This window comes from Tasmannia lanceolata, unplaced genomic scaffold, assembly GCF_043159265.1.
Source record: "Tasmannia lanceolata isolate RefF3 unplaced genomic scaffold, GAP_Taslan_0.1 ptg000006l, whole genome shotgun sequence".
Classification (NCBI taxonomy): Eukaryota; Viridiplantae; Streptophyta; class Magnoliopsida; order Canellales; family Winteraceae; genus Tasmannia; species Tasmannia lanceolata.
Window position 1 is genome coordinate 16,220,359 of NW_027518683.1, and position 17,524 is coordinate 16,237,882.

At 38.7% G+C, this 17,524-nt stretch overlaps 1 protein-coding gene across 3 annotated transcripts; it reads left to right on the forward strand.

Moving 5' to 3' along the window:
- The first annotated feature begins 7,999 nt into the window (after positions 1-7,999).
- On the forward strand, positions 8,000-11,389 carry LOC143879906 (RING/U-box superfamily protein). Of its 3 annotated transcripts, none has more exons than XM_077382584.1 (5): positions 8,000-8,300; positions 10,019-10,169; positions 10,285-10,351; positions 10,457-10,691; positions 10,931-11,389. In XM_077382584.1, the coding sequence occupies exons 2-5, from the start codon at positions 10,062-10,064 to the stop codon at positions 11,139-11,141; spliced, it is 621 nt and encodes a 206-aa protein (XP_077238699.1). In that variant the 5' UTR covers positions 8,000-8,300; positions 10,019-10,061; the 3' UTR covers positions 11,142-11,389. The 3 variants fall into 3 exon arrangements, with proteins under 3 accessions (XP_077238699.1, XP_077238700.1, XP_077238698.1); XM_077382585.1 differs by having other exon boundaries at positions 8,000-8,187; XM_077382583.1 differs by having other exon boundaries at positions 8,002-8,451.
- Positions 11,390-17,524: the final 6,135 nt, after the last annotated feature.

Consider the following 17,524-nt stretch of genomic DNA (forward strand, 5'->3'; position numbering starts at 1 on the left):
AAAGATAAGCAAGTGGTAATTGAATTGGCAAGGACAACCCATTCTACTAATCAAGCTGGTGGAAACTGCAATGGATTTCAATAGTCAATGAATAAATCTGCAACCAATCTAATCTCTTCAAATGGACAATATTTTTTTGACTTTTGTATTAATGCTGAGAGAGAAGTCCTTCTTCTATCAACTTGCTTCGCCTGTGTGCACATATCTTTTTACAGCCTAAAGATATAATTCTTTACATTGCCAATTTCATTGATGTTTGTGGAAACAACTATGAAGAAAAGAGAGCAAGGTAAGAGTCTGCTGTATTGATTCTATATTGAAAGATTCCCTTGATCAGGGGATATCCAATAAAGAAAATATGAACCCAACCTAGTGTACATTCTATGCAAGGTATGTACCAAACAGGAGGCAACGGAACAGGCAATCAAGCTATACATGGAATGTATATGATGTGCTTGCCGTTAACAGTTTGGAATTTGGAAACATATCATTACTGATCAATATCCACAGTATAAACATACATGCCAGCATAATCAGAAGAGCAAACGAGGTTAATCTGACAGATTTACAATGATTAATCATGAATATACTGTGAATGTTGAATCTATTTCCATATCAGGCATGTCCGATTTTAGGAAGCTATGGCTAACAAGGAAAGCTTCTTCCATATTTCAGGCATGTCCAATCCAAAAGAAGCATTTGTTCAAATTTATAAGAAGGATTTTTCCAGAAGGCTCTAGAAGAAGAGCGTCTTGCGCGTCGTCATCGTTGGGAGGAGAATAAGGCGGTAGAGATTGATCGGCTAGAGAAGTTAATAGGTTCCTCAAATGGAGTCTCTCAGATGTCTCGAGACCCCCTTGATCGGGAAGTTAGCTTAGAGATTCGCAAGCGGATGGGTGAGGTAGAGAATAGGCAGGAGGTGGATTTTAGACTGATAGACTTCCTGGAATCAGAAGAGGGTGTTGTTGTTGTCCCTCGTGAGGAAATGGACGGACTCTTGGCAATAGGAGATGTTTTTGGAATTGGCTTTGATGATAATTTGGAAGCAACAAAAAACATATTTCGTGCTATGGCTATTAGGACATTGAAGGAGTACAGAGAAGTTGGTAAGGAGAAGGAGAAAAAGGGGGCCAAGAAAGTGGCATGTTTTATCAATGTTTATCATAGAACTGTTCCCTTTTAGGGGGTCTCAAGCAACATTTTGGCAATTTCTTTCCAAGTTTTTTTTCCAAAACAGTTAAGATTAAACATGATCCAACTATGGATTCACATATCATTCACATACTTTAATCCAAGCATGCTTACCTCAAGCACGGTAAGTAAGTGGATATAAATGAGAAAATAGAGCTACATAAAACCGCCATAGATGCTTAAACTTTAATTAGATTTTACAAACTCCTAAACAATATGACGTTCCTACTATTCTTCTCCATAATCCTTTTTTTAATGGCAAACTTAACTTTCTTCTCCACAATCATGTATAATTGTTACACAAGAACAGCCCACTATCATTTTTAAATCAAGTTTAGGATGAATTGGGACAAGGGGGGTAAAAACATGGTAGTCTTACATGAAGCTCAATGCAGCAGTGTGAAAAAACCCGACCCGATCTGACCCGAGAAACTATCTCGGGTAGGGCCGGGTTCATGAATTATGGGTTTTCAAGAACAAAACCCAACCCGACCTGACCCGAGATTGTTTCTCGAGAAGGGTAGGGTTCTTAAAAGCCCGACCCGCCCGACCTGAGGTGCAACCCTAATGTTTACACCGTTTCTTAAAGGGTAACAAAAACATTAGACAACGTTTAAAAATCCGTTAAGTTAAATGAGAAAAAAAAAATAGAAATCAAAGAAAAGAACATTTGGGCTCACGCGCTCGCACGCATGTGTGGTATAACCAAAAGCCCACCGGACCAAATGGGTGATCCGTGCACGTAGTATCCTTCTTTCCTCTTTCTCATTCACAAGACAATGAGAGTGAAAATATATATATATATGACCAGTCTCTTCCTCTCACACTTCCCATCTTGGATTAAAGGTTCTCACATCACTTTAGCCAATTTAGAAGGAGATTCAAGTTTTTTTTTTTTGGTGAAAACCTCAAACACATAAAGTAAGTCCCAAAAAGAAACACCCATAAAGGACAAAGATGCAGGCCACTTGTAGTTTTAAATTACAAATGACACAATAAGTCTACTCATCTATAACTCATCTGTTGATTCCGTTGTACAGTACTTTTTGAAAAAGTAGGGAACTATGCAAGCTCACACCCTATAAAAACTCCAAAAAATCAACAGGGTGTGGAAAGATCATAGTGCCACTCTCTTAATATTCTTTAAATAAAAGGTAATTTTGTCCCGTTTGAATTCTCTCGAGAGACCGTCAACTTTACCCCCTGCATAGTAGGTACTCTTTTTGCAAAAAGCCCTTTAATAAATGAGTGACTAGTTTGTAAACATCAAATACAATGCATCTTAATGAGACACCTAGGATACACAGCTAGAGCCGTTAAGGTAGTATTGGACTCTTGGTTAGGCAGTATCAATGATGTACCTTGGGAGTTGTTAAAGGAGACGCATATACCTAACCAGATTGAGGAATACTTGACTTTTTGGGTATTGGGTGCAGTCCCTCATGATTCCTTATTGGAGCCTCGAGTCGAGTATTTTTCAAAAAAGTACTGTGTAGTCCACTTCATAGGATGATCCAATCCGTTCATTTGTTGGGCCACAACATAAATAGGTTTACCCCATAAATCATCTCCTTAGGATGATAGGATGATCCTAACCCTCGGATCTTAAGTGGTTCTCTTCTCTAATGTGCAATCCCTCTATAGATTGGAGGGTTAGAATCATCCTATGGAAATGAGTTATGAGTATAACGTTGTGGCAAAAAAAAATGAACGGTTTGGATCAAAGTGGGCTCCACTTTACTTCTTGAAAAAACAGTAGGCTTCACGCCCACGGAGCGTATAAAATCTGTTTCTGTGTGTTGGGCACTTGTAAGGGCGTTGCACTTAGCCACTTACTGTAGGATCTAGAATTATTAGCCCAAATGAGAATTCAGCCATAAGAGGTGGAGCCCATAAGCTTTAGAGGGGCCCACTAATGAGACTGCATAGCCATTGTTTTCGTTCTCTTGCTAAATAAGACAGGTAGGGGTGTAACTCGGGTCGGGTTGAAGCCAAACCCGAACCCGACTCGAGGAACCATTTATATACTCAACCTGAGCCTCACTCGACCCTAGTTCCAACCCGATGGGGTTCAACACGACCCAACCGGAGTCTTTAAGCTTATAAAAATTAAAAATAAAAAAATGTTGCATTTCACTTAGTCAGTTTGCCTAAACCCTCAACCCAAAGCCGACCCGAACTCAACCAGGGTTAAGAAAACCCAACCTGAACTTGAACCCATCCTGGACCACACCCAACCCGACCCGACTTTTTTTTCAGGCTGAGCCTGAACCACACACGCAACAAAAACTCATTAATTGATGAAATAAATAAGATAAAGGTCGCTACTGATGTCGACTTAATAGCCAAAGGAGAAGTGTGATCTTTCACAAAATATATGGAAATGAAAGACGGAGATTTTAGAGTGGCAGGGGAAGGGTAGAACTAAGTAAATTACAAAAACATTTATGGAATCTTCTACAGATCGGAGGGTTAGGATCATCCTATGGAAATGATTTTTGGGCACAACCTATTTACGTTGTGCCCAAAAAAGGTGAACGGTTTGGATCATGGAAAAAAGTGGGCCATACCTATTTTTTCAGACTTCACGTGTTTTCACGGCCACCCATCATATAAATTCTCTTTTTATCAGTCCCAAATGACAAAATTGAATTGATAAAAAGTAGAAATAAAAAGAAGAAGATAAAGACGTAACGTGATTCATACGCTGTGAGTAGATTCACAATAAATGATTTATCAGGCACTTTTATGTAACGGGATTCAGACTGTCGGATGGATCCAAAGGATCCAAATTTAAATTTTCAAAACTTGGGCACAGTGGATGGATGATCCATTGGACCCGATCAGGATTCATATCATAAGGTTCAAAATCATATCGGATCAAACCTGGACATAGCCACAAAATCTATTGGACCCGATACATTCACACATTAATATAACCCTATACAATTCAGATTGTTTTATTTTATCACAAGCATTGTTTCATTTATTTACGAGTTTAGATTTGTCCCAGATAAAAGGTCTAATTTCATTGAATAAATTGCAGACACACACTAATAGTGGACATAACATTCTAGGGAAATGATATTTTCACCCCTTTTTCTACTTGGGTCAGCCCCTCTGCTGTAAAAGAGTAGTCATATATATACACCAGAGGGGGCTATCGCAAGTAAAAAAAAGGTGAATATATCACTTCCCATTGGACATTCTATTGTTTTTCAAAATTTTGTATACAATGTTAGTAGGACCAAGGTTTAAAATTTCGGTTTCGGTACTTGAAATTTTAAATTTTCGGTCAAATTTTGGTACAAAACACGAAACGAATATTTTATTTAATATTAAATTTCGGTAAAATATTAAATTAATTTAATAAAACAATATTTTTGGGTCAAATTTTGGAAAAACTGGAATTTCGGATTTCGGTCGAAATTTAAAACCATGAGTAGGACCCCAGTAGACTCCAATGGGCGGTTACGATTTATTTCATTTCGAATCGTGGCCAGTAGGACCCAATAGACTGCGATAGATGATTAATCAATTACACTATATGTTGTGAACAAGGTGTATTAGACAGATTAATATAGCACCCTCAACTGATGTATTATTTATTAGGTGGGTTCATTCCATATGGGTCTTTGTGCAATGAATTCACGTGATCAGACAATACTACAATTTTGGTCAATGGCATGTAGGGCTGCAACTCGGGTCGGGTTGGGTTAGGGTTGTACGAGCTGTTCATACTGAGGGTTTGAATCCCTCTTTCTCCGTTCCCTCAGATCACTTGAGATTTTTTCTTTCAAATTCAAAAAAATTTCAAGTCCTTTATCATAGTTAAATGTCTGGAATAGAGAAAAGCATAGGAAAATGCAAAAATAAAGCAAGGAAATAATGAAAAATCTCTGATTTTTTTATTCCTCACGGCCAGGATTACGTCTTGGATCATTAGATAGGAATCCGAAGATGAAGAGAGAAACAAAGAATATCACTACTGTGTAAACGAATAGATGGTCAACCCTAACCCGACCCGCCTCCAAATCGGGCTGGGTTCGGCTTCATCTAGGGCCACACAAGCAAATACAAGAAAAAAACATAATCTTAAGAATATCATGATAAAATTAGAAGATGGTGGTCGGGTTGCCAAAGCCTCAACCCTAACCCAACCCAACCCAAGAAAATACCAACCCGAGCCGAGCCGGGTTGAACCCATCGGATTCGGGTTCACGTTGAGCCCGGCCCAAGTTGCACCCCTATTGGCATGCAAATAGGTGGTTAGAAAATGTGACAGAAATGTTATGATCTAAGTATCTAACACTGCGTATGGATTTCTGGAATCAGGAATCGGAATAGACATTTTATACTGAATCATTCCAAGTAAGAATAAATATTTAATTATAAAATATTGTAATAAAAATTCCATTCCAACCGAGGTGGAATCAGAATACCACGTCTCGAGGCGGGAGACATATTCCAATATCTTTGCCCCTTCTAATTCTGCCCCGTTTCAATTTTGCCCCTATAATTCCTCCTTTTTTTAACCAAATTACCAAACACTGTAATCAGATCCCAACTCCACGGCCTGAGTCCGGCTATCCAAACGCACCATACGCGGTTTAAGGGTCTAGTCTAATGGATTTTATCAATCCTTAAGCTTTAGCCTTACTGGCTAGGTCTCTAGGGGAAAACCAATGATTTACTTTGGGAGTTGTTATAGAGTTGGATAAACTTAATCAAATTGAGAAGATTTTTGAAAAAGAATAGGGATTTTGTACAGTGATCTAATCTTATCAAGAATGGTACAAAAACGTAAATTTCAAGAAAATACAGGGTAATAATTTTATTTTCTTTGCGACGCAGTGAAAAGGAAAGCTTATGCCTCGAGGAAGTTTGAACCGCACCTGGTTTTGCAACAGAAATTTCAGGAGAGAGACCCAACAGTTCTACCCTCACAGTTAAAGGAAATAACGGAAATGCCATGCCTCCGAGATTCAAAATTTCGAAAGCAAATCATCAGCGTGGGAAGAGTGTTGTCTGCTTTGAAAATTGTTAAAAAGACAAGTAAACTCGGTGTGTTTGGATTTAAAAAAAAAAAAAATTCTTGCAAATATTTTACTTGGAAAGTGAGTTTTCCGGTGAGGAACTTATTTTCCATGGATTTTTTTGAAATAATATTTTTCACGTTCTTCAAGAAAAGCTAGTAGAACTTGGAATTTTATTTTCAATGGAATATTTTTCTAGTAGATGGATGGTTGAGAATCCATTGGTGCCTCGTTTGTCTTATTCATTTAATTCATCCTATGTGGCTGCTCTCTCATGCAACAACTAAATGCCTTATGTGATGGTCCCTAGCAAATCTTAATATGGGATTTGCTAGGGACTTTCGTAGAAAGGCATTTTACGATTGTCTGTTGCATGAGAGAGTAGCCACATAGGCTTACTTTTCGGCAGATTTTGTCTCATTCACTCAATTCATCTAAGGTAGCTACCTCTCTCATGCAACACAGCAACAGCCAGCTGCAAAATGCCTTTATGCAGAAGTCCCTAGCAAATCCGTTTTAATTTATATGATAAATGATACTTCCACCATCTTTTCCAAACAAACAAGAGAGAGAGAGAGAGTGAGTGTGTGTGGGAGGGGGGTTGGAAATATTATTTTCCAAGTTCCAATTTAATTTTAGGATCTTCTAATCGATAATCTCATTTAGAAGATTATTAATTTCTTATTTAAATTTTGTTTGCAAAAAAAGAGTCTACAAGTTTGATAATTTACAGAGACATCACATTTGAGTGAATTTTGTAAATATGATCATGTTATCAATTGTGACCAAAATGCCCATGATATACATTTTTTTACTCATCCAAATGACCAAAATGTCCTTACAGGTGAAAAGACAGAAATTACCTTGCAAAAAGACAAAAACACATGTGATGCATGGTGATTTGTTTCGATAGGGTGGGTCTCAACAACTCAACTCAAATCCATGCATCTGGGGGGTCCACCGTTTTATCTAATGTTTTGATGGGTAGGTCCCATCATTTTGCTCACTTATCAGGGTCCTGGATGAATGGTTTTGATTATTTCTAGAAGTGGGCCCCACTTTCCTAAGGAGGACAGATGGGGCTATTCAGGTGAGATCCAAATGTAGGTCACCATTGGAGGTCCATTGACATACCTACACTTGGCTCACTTGAATTTTACATCGGAGGATATTTTAGTCTTTTATAATTAAAAAAATCTACCAGGGGCATTTTGGTCACACTATGATGGAATGACTGGATTACTGATCTGATATGAGTGAGTTGTAAATTGCTTAACTAGAAGACACTTTTTGCAAAAGCCCCTTAAATTGTTTTAATATTTTGTGTTTATCTTGTGAGAAGGGTATATCCGTCATTTCGGTCGACGTGAACGCACGTACATACATACCCTGACAAACATGGTCATGTAACAAATTTGCCAAATAAAAGGGTATTTTGGTAATTATACTACATGCCGACCATGCGTGCTCGCAAAGCGAGGCATGTAGTAAAGACTTAAAGTCCCGTATCTATACTTCGCTACTGAATTTACTTGCCTATTAATTGATGGAGACTGTTATTAGCACTACCATTTTTTATAATTGAACGAAATCAGCTTGTCTTTTCTTTAACAGTTGGCTTCTGGGATCTTCAATACCTTTGACAAATTTTTAAATAATAACAGAGAAAATGATTTAGTGCGATTATAAAAGATGGTAGTGCCGATATCAGTAACCTAACCGATTAACAAAAATAGTAGAAAAGAGCAAAAAAGAAAGCCTTGAAACCGCTTCCACGTCGTTATCATCACCGTCATTGCTCTCAACAAACAACCCATCCTCACCTTCTCTCAGAAAAGAGAGAGAGAGAGAGAGAGAGCTAGAAACGTTTCGAGTCCACAGTTCTCGAAAAGTCTTTGGATCGTCAAATCTTCTATGACGTTTTTACTTTCGGTTATCAAAGAAGGCTGATAGAAGATTTGTGAGTCAAAGTGATTTTTTTGTTTTGTTTTTGTGGTATTTGAGTTGTTGAAGGAGACTTGGAGGGTTTTACTGTTTTGGTGAGGAAAGGGGGGTGTGAATACCAAAAGTGAGGTTAGGGTTTTTATTTTTCAATTAGTTTTTCTCTTTGTGGTTGTTTTGTTGTTTGATGGGATTTAGGTTAAGAGGAAAATACGGCCATGAGAAAGTCATTTAAGGATTCTCTCAAAGCTCTCGAAGCAGATATTCAGCATGCAAATACTCTGTAAATTCTCTTCAAAAAGTTCTTTTTTTTTTCTTTTTTTCTTTTTTTTTAAGAATTAGCTGTTCTTATTCATGTAGTTGAAATCTGAAATAACTACTCTTTGGATGCGTTTTTTTTTTTTTTTTTTTTACTACTTTGTTGAAGGATTATCCTATTTACTATTTGATTTTTGGAATTTGGATCGTTTTTGTTTCAGAATTTCATAGGGATTATGTAGGTTATTCGAATTGCGTGCCGATCTGTTTGATTTGGTAGATTTTTTTTTTATTTTTTTTCCAATTACACTGGTATGAATCTGCTAATTTTTTTATTTTTTATTTTTAAATTCTTCTTCCTCATTACTTATGGGTTTTATGAATTTGATAAGTTGGAGCTTATCTCATTGCTTGGATTGTATACATTAGTTATTGTTCCAAGCATTGGTTGGTTGAATTGTTTACTTGGCTGGAGTCAACTTTGTGAATTTTGGTGCTGTTATCATGTGAAAAAAAAGAGAATTCTACTAATATTGCATGATTTGCAATTAGCCTTAATGAGTGTTTATTTAGAATACTCAATGGGATAAACATAGAAACTGATTAACTTAATCATGGGAGGTGATTAAGAAGAGAAATACAAATCTAACTTAACTACCCTTTTTAGCTTAGTTGCCTAATCTAGAACCCTAATGATGCAACAATCAAATCTCACCAAATCTAATCTTATAAATATAATTTATTCTAACAATTTCATGTGAAATCAGGACTAATTTATGTCATTTATCTTTCAGGTGATTAAACCTCAATGCGGATAGTTTGACGTGTGATTTTTTTGTTTGGTTTTTCTCTTTCCCGGTAGCTGCATACATATGATTCCAACTTTTATTTGTTTTCATGGTATGTTAGGGAAACTGTCTTTTCCTGTTAATTTGATCCAAACTCTGTAATGAGACTTGAAACTTACCTAATTTTCCCTGTGAACTCTCTGAATTTATTTTCCGAAGCACTTCAAGATAGTTGCAATTGCCATTTTTTTTTTCTATTTTTTTTCCCCTGATGGTTGAATTTCAAGAAGAATCATTTGTAAGTTTCAAATTGTCTTTTTTTTGGGGGTGTTCTCGTTAATGGATACAACAGCTGTGTGTTCACTCATATTTTCATTTACTTTTGCTTTTGTTTCGTATAAAATGCACACTGTTCCTGTACAATTGTTAGAATGTGTGAGATCTCACCGGTGGATCATTTTGGTGGAAGATTAAGCAAGAGGGTTAAATGAGGTAACCTAGACAGATTATGAAATTAGGTTGGATTAGGATAGTTTCCTTACATAATTATCTTGATTTCATTCTATGTTTATCATGTAAGTGCTCTATATAAAAACTTATTAATATCTAATTTAATCAAGCAAGATCAGTGAAATCCCTACTTTATTAACAATGAATAATAATTTTTGCTTCAGATTATTTTTTGCTTGGGACCGATATTTTTCTGATGTTTCTTTTGTGCTGATTTGTCTTCTACTTATTTTGGTATGACATCGAGGATGCACTGGATGATTTTGTGTTGTTGGTCATTTGATGTAAAATCAGGGCTTCAGATTATCCGAGGGAATACGATGGTTCCTGCATTCAGATGAGATTATCTTATAGTTCGGCAGCTCACTTATTTCTTTTTCTCGTGCAATGGACTGATTGTAGCCTTGCTGGTGCCCTCGGACTGCTTAGAATCCTTATTTACAAGGTAAATCTCTCTTTATGCACTGTCATTATCCTAGTGTCTCTGTTTCTACTAGTAATTCATGCCTCCCTTCAATCAGCTAAGACAATTTTCTAGTTTATCTGGTTGGTTCTGGCAGGCTTATGTGGATGGCAAAACTACTATGTCTGTTTATGAAAGGAAAGCTAGTATTAGAGAATTTTATGGTAAGCTGAAAAATGAATATTATCTTTCTTTTATTGGGTTGGAAAAGATCAGATTTAACTGTTTGGCCATTAGCTTACTTAGTAGTTACGGATCTCTGTGGGCAGCTGTAATATTCCCTTCTTTATTACAACTTCAAAGAGGAATCACGGATGTGGAAGAAAGGAAACAGAGAGAGATTTGCTTGGAGAAATATAAGAACAATGATGAAGAAGAGAAGGATGAACTTTCTGAAATAGACATAGAGAGAGAAGAAGAGTGTGGGATTTGCATGGAAATGAATAGTAAGGTCGTCTTGCCCAATTGCAACCATGCCTTGTGTATGAAATGCTACCGGGATTGGTATTGACTCTGCGACGTTCCTTTTGATCCATTTCTTTCTATTACTGATTTTAGTTGCATTCCTTCTTTTCATTCTAGAACAATGTTTAACTAACTCTGCTGGGATTAAAAGCAAAAAAGCAGCATTGTTGGCTTGTCTTCATAACATTTTAAACGTCTAGCCTCTAATCACAAAGGGTATGTTGAAGACATTTAAGTATGTAAGAAAAACTGATGTTTTTTTTTTCTGCGTGATTCAGGCATGCACGGTCTCAGTCATGCCCCTTCTGTCGTGATAGTCTCAAGAGGGTGAACTCTGGAGATCTTTGGATCTACACAGATAAGCGTGAAGTTGTTGACATGAGCTCCCTCTTGAAGGAGAACTTAAAGAGGCTATTCATGTACATAGATAAGTTGCCTCTTATCCTTCCTGATTCTGTTTTTGTTCCCTATGATTCTCACTGCAGGTGAGTATTTGGGAGTTTCACTTTAGTTGCAGTTTTTCTTTCGTTCTCTGATTACTGGACTTTTCTCGAGGGCGTTGGTACATTGCTCGAATCAATATTTGGAGAGAAGACCACTTGTACATAAATACACATTTCTCATGGTTAAAATTGTACATAGCTACGCATTGATTAGCTCATGTCGTGACAAGCATCACATTATTGTTGCTGATTTGTGGATCTTTCTGCAGTATATATAGATAATATTTCAGTTCATTCGTGTTGCATTTCTTGCTAACTGTTGCATATCTTGCATTTCTTACACCGTTCTGCACCTCCTTGGCATCGACAACTTGAATGATCTGAAACCCAAATCCTGGCTCGCCAAGAACTTCTCGGTGCTTTAGATCCTGCATTGACAACTTGAATGATCTGCAACCCAAATCCTGGCACGCCAAGAATTTCTCGGTGTTTTAGATCCTAGTTTGTGGCCTCTTGTGCTATGTGGTCATCACCCTGTTCTATGTCTTCCACAACCGACATCGCTTCCATTCCGTATAAGTCAGTCCTTGTTTTGGTCCTGATTTGCAGGATTTTCCTTTGTTTTTCAGTTTGTTGAGACGTTCTTCTCAACTTCCTCTTGGTGTATCCTACCATTTTCCCCATCTTATAAGATACATATGGGAAAGAGGAAAGGGAAAAAAAGGACAGTATATCATCTCCAATGACTTCACACGTTAGCACATTTCAATCAGAACATTAGAAACAGAGACATGAGTCTATCACGCTCTTCTCTTTACTCAGTTATGTGATTGTCCCCTTAGTTTCAAGTGTTTTATTTATTTTATTTTTTCATTTGTTTAGTTTTTACCTTTTAGGATCTTATATCTCGTTATGTTGATATTTTAAAGCCTAGGTTAAGGCTGGAGAGGCTATGGTCTTTCGCCTTGAGTGGCTTTTTGTCCGGAGTTGTCTGCTCTGCTATATTTAGCCTTGAGAGGAGTATTTCAATTCGGTTGATGAAATGTTGGTTTTTTGTGATGGGGAGATTGCTGAGTAAAGGTAGGCATGGTGTAAGAGGATGGTACCAAGAAATTCTCTGGGTTGCACCTGGTATTTTTTCATTTTGGTATAATAGAGAGAAACAGGTTATGGGTATTGTATTTAATTTCCGTTTTTCAGCTCCTGGTCTAGGGTATGCCCTGTCCAGTTGTTCTGATACTCTGTAATATAGGATGGGACTCGTGGCCCCCAATGTAACCTTAGTATCAATGAAAATTGTCAACTTTCAAGAAAAAGATTTGGGGGTTGTGCACATCATCTCATTTCCACAATATCCCTTACACCATCTCATCACTTACATCGGCTATAGTATCGCTAAGTGATTAGCATCTCTCTTATACTTAAGAGGGGTATTTAAGTCATTCATCAACGATTTTAAGTTATCGTATATCTTATTGGCCCATACTCGCTCACTTAACACTTAAGTGAGTTTTATTTTTGTCTTATTGGCCAATAGAAAGGGACCCACCTTAACCCTTTAAAACCTGTATAAAAAGTGGCCAGGGGGAAGGCAGCCCCCTCTCCCTCACGTTTTCTCTCTTCCTATTTCTCTTCTACTTCGACTACTACTTTTCTTCATATCTTCCTTTTTTTAATGGTATTCTTCATATCTTCCTTTCTCTCCTCCTCCTCATCTTATTTTCCTCTCCCTTCCCCTCACGGTTTTCTCCTGGACTGTGCGGTCCACGACTACACCAGCCTTCATCCTCTCACACCTTCACTCATTTTCTCCTCTCCTTTTCCCTGTTATACCACTTACGGCTGAGACAATCCAGCCATCTTCACCTTTTGGATCTCTATCTACAGCAGTCCATTCTATCATATTCCCAAACTGTTGTCATCTTCTGATCCTTTTGTTGTCCCCTTTTGGTTACCAGCAGTTTGGACTCCATTCTGCTATTATCATTCCATCAGGCTACTCTTTTCTTATTGATGTACCCCCTGCTTGCCGTGCTGTCCCTCTCTTTATTGTCATCCAAAAGTCGCAGTTGCAGTAGTTTTCAATCTACTTTTCCTATCTGTTGCCATATGTTGGGACTGCTGGTTGGGCATGTTTGCTATATTTTTGTTCATTCTTCACATGATACAATGTTTGTTACAACCCTTGGACCGATCGGTTGCTCGGCTTCTCCACCACTTGTCTTGAGCTTCCTTCACACGAGATTTGGGGAATGGCGTGTTGTCCCCGGGTGAGATCTGATATATTTCTGTTTTTTTTTTCACCATTTGACCTTATTCTTGGATCCTGATACTCCTTTGGCTGTTATACTATCACTAGCTTCGTTACTGACATTATCCTTCCTTATGGATTTATTTGGGACCTACAGTTTTCATTATCTTACTTTCAGATTATTGTTAGACCCTATATTTGTTGTTCTATTTATTTATTTCTCGCTATCTTTTGTTGCAAATTATTTATGCAAATGCAATACATATCTGAGCCTACTCTAAGCCTATTGTTGAACTCTTAATGGTTAACTACTTCGTGAAAACCTTAATATGATTGCTTGCTCATCGAATGCTTAATTAGATATTGGGAATAGACTAACCCATCAAGCGCCTGAGTTCTCTCGAGTAACCCACGAACCTTTGGGTTTGCACCAAAGTGTTATCAAAGCGTAGTGCTCAAATCCGTAGTCGCTTCTAGTCTCATATGATAGTTTCCATTTATGGATTAAGTTGTTAGTCATAGCGATTTGTTGAGTTTTAGGTTAGTCAATTGCCTTTTAGTCGTAGGATTTGTCTAGGTCAATCAATTACCTTTTCCGTTCCGCATGGAGTCTTAGTTAGATATCTGTTTTCTCATCTAGAGGGTTGTCAGTCTCTAGTTAGTTTTCATTAGGTGTCTACCGTTCCAGAGTCTGTAGAGTTGGCCTGCACACGATTGGACATTTCCAGGCTATGGCTAACAGGGCCAATGCTCCACAACAGGGACCATGTCGACTTCAGCCCAGAAAAACCACACACAAGCCATGTTAGATCAACATTCCAACACACTCGCCGATATTAGCATTGCCCTAGCTAGGATCGACGAGCACTTAGGCTACTACCTTCAGGATGCCAACACCGATTTAGCCTACCTCCCCACCCACACATGGCGATGCTTGACACTGGAGATTTGGATATTGACAATTCCTCAGATAGTCAGTCTGACCTAGATGAATTGTATCTGCCTTACTGAGAAGCCGGAGCTAAGGATGTCAATTTTGGCTCGGGCTCGGAAGCTCGGCTCGAATCCTTAACGAGCCGAGCCGGTTGGCCAGGCTCATTAAGCTTAACGAGCTGAGCCCGATCTAGGCCAGGCTCGGCTCGGCTCGTTAAGAATTTAATATATTTAAATATATATTATATATTAATAAATACACTAAAAGGGTTGTCCAGGGAGTGAAAAGGGGGAGGCAAAATATGTCACTTCTTTTTTGGAACCCCATTTGTTACTTGGACCACCCCCCGTAGTGTAAAAAGAGTAGTCAGATTACACTAGATAGGGCTGTCCAGAGAAGATGAGGGGTGTGAACTTAATATAACCCGAGCTCGATAAGGCTCGCGAGCTGAGCTTTTGAGCTTAACGAGCCGAGCCTGGCCAAGCTCGGCTCGTTTACACCCTTGGCCGGAGCAGTTCCACAGGGGACCCTGCTACAATTGGAGGATAGGATGGTGTGCACTTACCCTAACGAATTTCTTGAATGGGTAAATAGCATCGAGCACTTCTTTGAGTGGAAAGATCTCCCCGAAGATAAAAAGGTCAAGTTTGTTACCCTAAAACTTAAAGGGAGGTGCCCTTGTTTGGTGGAAACAAGTTTAAACGAGTACTCATAGAGGAAAGACCAAGACCAAGACCAACCGTTAGGCCAAAATGAAAGAAAGGACTAAAGGTAAGTACCTGCCATATGACTTTAGAACCATCCTCTACCTGTGGCTGCTAGGCATCAAGCAAGGGGCTCGTTACCATCTCTTGACAGCCCGTAATGCCTTGGTTGAAGATGATGAGGAAGCTATTGCTTGATAGATTAACGGGCTGTGATTATTGATCCAGGAGTTGGTTCCCCTTCATGCACTCCTCACTTAAATGATGCCTAGTGCTTAGCCCAAGGGACACTGATAGAGACCCCTCTAGCTCGCCCCCGTTGCCAGCTAATCAAACCCTTTTCTTCGTACTAAGAACAATGTTGTAAAAGCCCCAATTGGTGAGACAAGTGCAATGAGGGGTCTTATAGGACCTTTTCTTCGTACTACGAGCAATGTTGTAAAAGCCCCAATTGGTGAGACAAGTGCAATGAGGGGTCTTATAGGACCGAAGCCATCTTTGAACAGTCCATATTTTTTTTGAAAAGTGACATAATTCATTAATATTTAGATAGCATTCGGGACCAGGAGTCCTAGCCTGCAATACAAAATATTAAGGTGAATTGGCACGGGCATACCCGAGACCAATTCAAAAAGTAACCAAAAATTACAGTAGAAACCGAGCATTCCTTTCCTCTATTCTGCAGAATGCATTCTTTACATCTTCTATAACCATATTTTAAAACTATCACCTATAACCATATTTTAAAACTATCACCCGTATCTTTTTAAAACAGCCCATACTTGGCAATGGGGTTATGTAATTCCATTGGCAATTCAGCTTTCAGATTCAACGAGAGATATCCGTGCTATCATTTTTGCCGCAGATCAACCACATCAAAGAGAACAATCTCTGCCAGTTTGTCCACAACAATGCCATCTTTGAAACAAGCCGTGCTGACTTACTCCCAAAAATGGTCCTGAAATTTCCCGGCAGCAAGCCACAAAATTACCCTATCTCGGGCTTGCTCGTGTTCCCTCCTGAAGAATTTACAGTGGGTGCTCTGAATATGGTATGGAACAATCAAAATCACCAAAGAATCACTGGAATTGTCACCGTAGCCGCATAATTCCATATCAGAGGTCTTCGGCTAGAAAATAATGTAGTCCGGGCTTGAGCAGAATTCTACAATGTTGGAATTACTGGTTTTTGGTTGTATTTATTCTGTCGGATGTAGTGTAGATCAAAGTTGGTGCGAGGAGTGGACTTGCAAGTTAGTCAGAGCCCAACTCTGGGAAGATTGTGTCTGTTGGATTTAGCTTTTTTGTTGCTAACTGCTCACTGCCAGGCAAAAGTCGATCCGACCATGCACAAAAGAAATGGAATAGTGGAGATAAAAGTAGACCACCCGAACGCCTACATCCACAGGCAATAGCACAATCTTCCACTATGAGAAAGTAAAATTACAAGGATTGCGATGGATAAACCAGAAACCTTGTATGCTACCAAGACCTGAGAAAAACCCAAGAGAAAAGTACAAGAGCAACTCACCTAAGAGAAAAAACACATTAGTAACTCAAGATAAAAAGTACTAGGGGTGCAACTCCAGTCGGGTTCAACCTGAAAAAAGTCGAGTTGGGTTGAGTTCAGGTTGGGTTCGGTTGAGTTTCCCAAATCGGGTTGAGTTCGGGTTCGGGTTGAGGGCTTGGGCAACCCGACCCGAATGAAACTCGACATTTTTTATCAATTTTTTTAGTAAGCTTAGAAACTCGGGTTGGGTCGGGTTTTGAAAAAGGTTTCCTCGGGTCAGGTTCAGGTTGATTAAATGGTTCCTCAGGTCGGGTTCGGGTTGGCCTCAGCCAGACCCAACCCGACCCAAGTTGCAGCTCTCTCTCTCTCTCTCTCTCTCTCTCTCTCTCTTCTGTTGTGGTCAAGAAGAGCTCATTCTCTTTCTTATTTTGGTTTCCCACCAAAAGTTGGTAATCTAGATATTTTAGGAGGCTGCTGTTGGATCAAGTTAAAATGTGGGCTGCTGTTGGATCAAATATCAAGGGTGATACTGTTTTGACGGCACTTGACGGTCGGGCACCATATAAGAACTCATTATAGGCAATAGCTAGGCAACTTCCCAACAACGGCTTCTCCTTTCCCGTTTCTATTGCTATGAATTTCTTATTTTCGTTGGTTGCATGAGTGGCAAAGGATGTTAAGGTCTAAAGATCAAGTAATTGGTTGTTTCACATGGTATCAGAACAATTGCTCAGGGTTAATCTCCTTGATATTAAAATCCACTTGTAATGGCCAACTCAAAAGAGGGCCCACATGTGAGGGGGAGTGTTAAGGTATTCAAAGAAGAGAGAATGGGAGAATAACTATAGTTCTTGCAGTAGAGGCATTTTGGAAGAAAAAAAAGACTTGACTAATGTTAGACGTGAAGAAAGACGAGTGAAATACTGTAAATGAGGTAAGGGATTAGATGACAATTTAGTTCACAGTGATTAAGGTGCTGAGTTTTCGGCTGATTTATATTCCACAGAAACACTATTCCCAATTGAAAATTT

Excerpts from the sequence above, each read along its gene's own strand:
- LOC143879906 (XM_077382583.1), top strand. The coding sequence starts at position 8,387 with ATGAGAAAGTCATTTAAGGATTCTCTCAAAGCTCTCGAAGCAGATATT. Across the intron at positions 8,452-10,018 it reads ATTCAGCATGCAAATACTCT|GGCTTCAGATTATCCGAGGG; the intron begins GTAAATTCTCTT and ends ATGTAAAATCAG. Across the intron at positions 10,352-10,456 it reads TAGTATTAGAGAATTTTATG|CTGTAATATTCCCTTCTTTA; the intron begins GTAAGCTGAAAA and ends CTCTGTGGGCAG.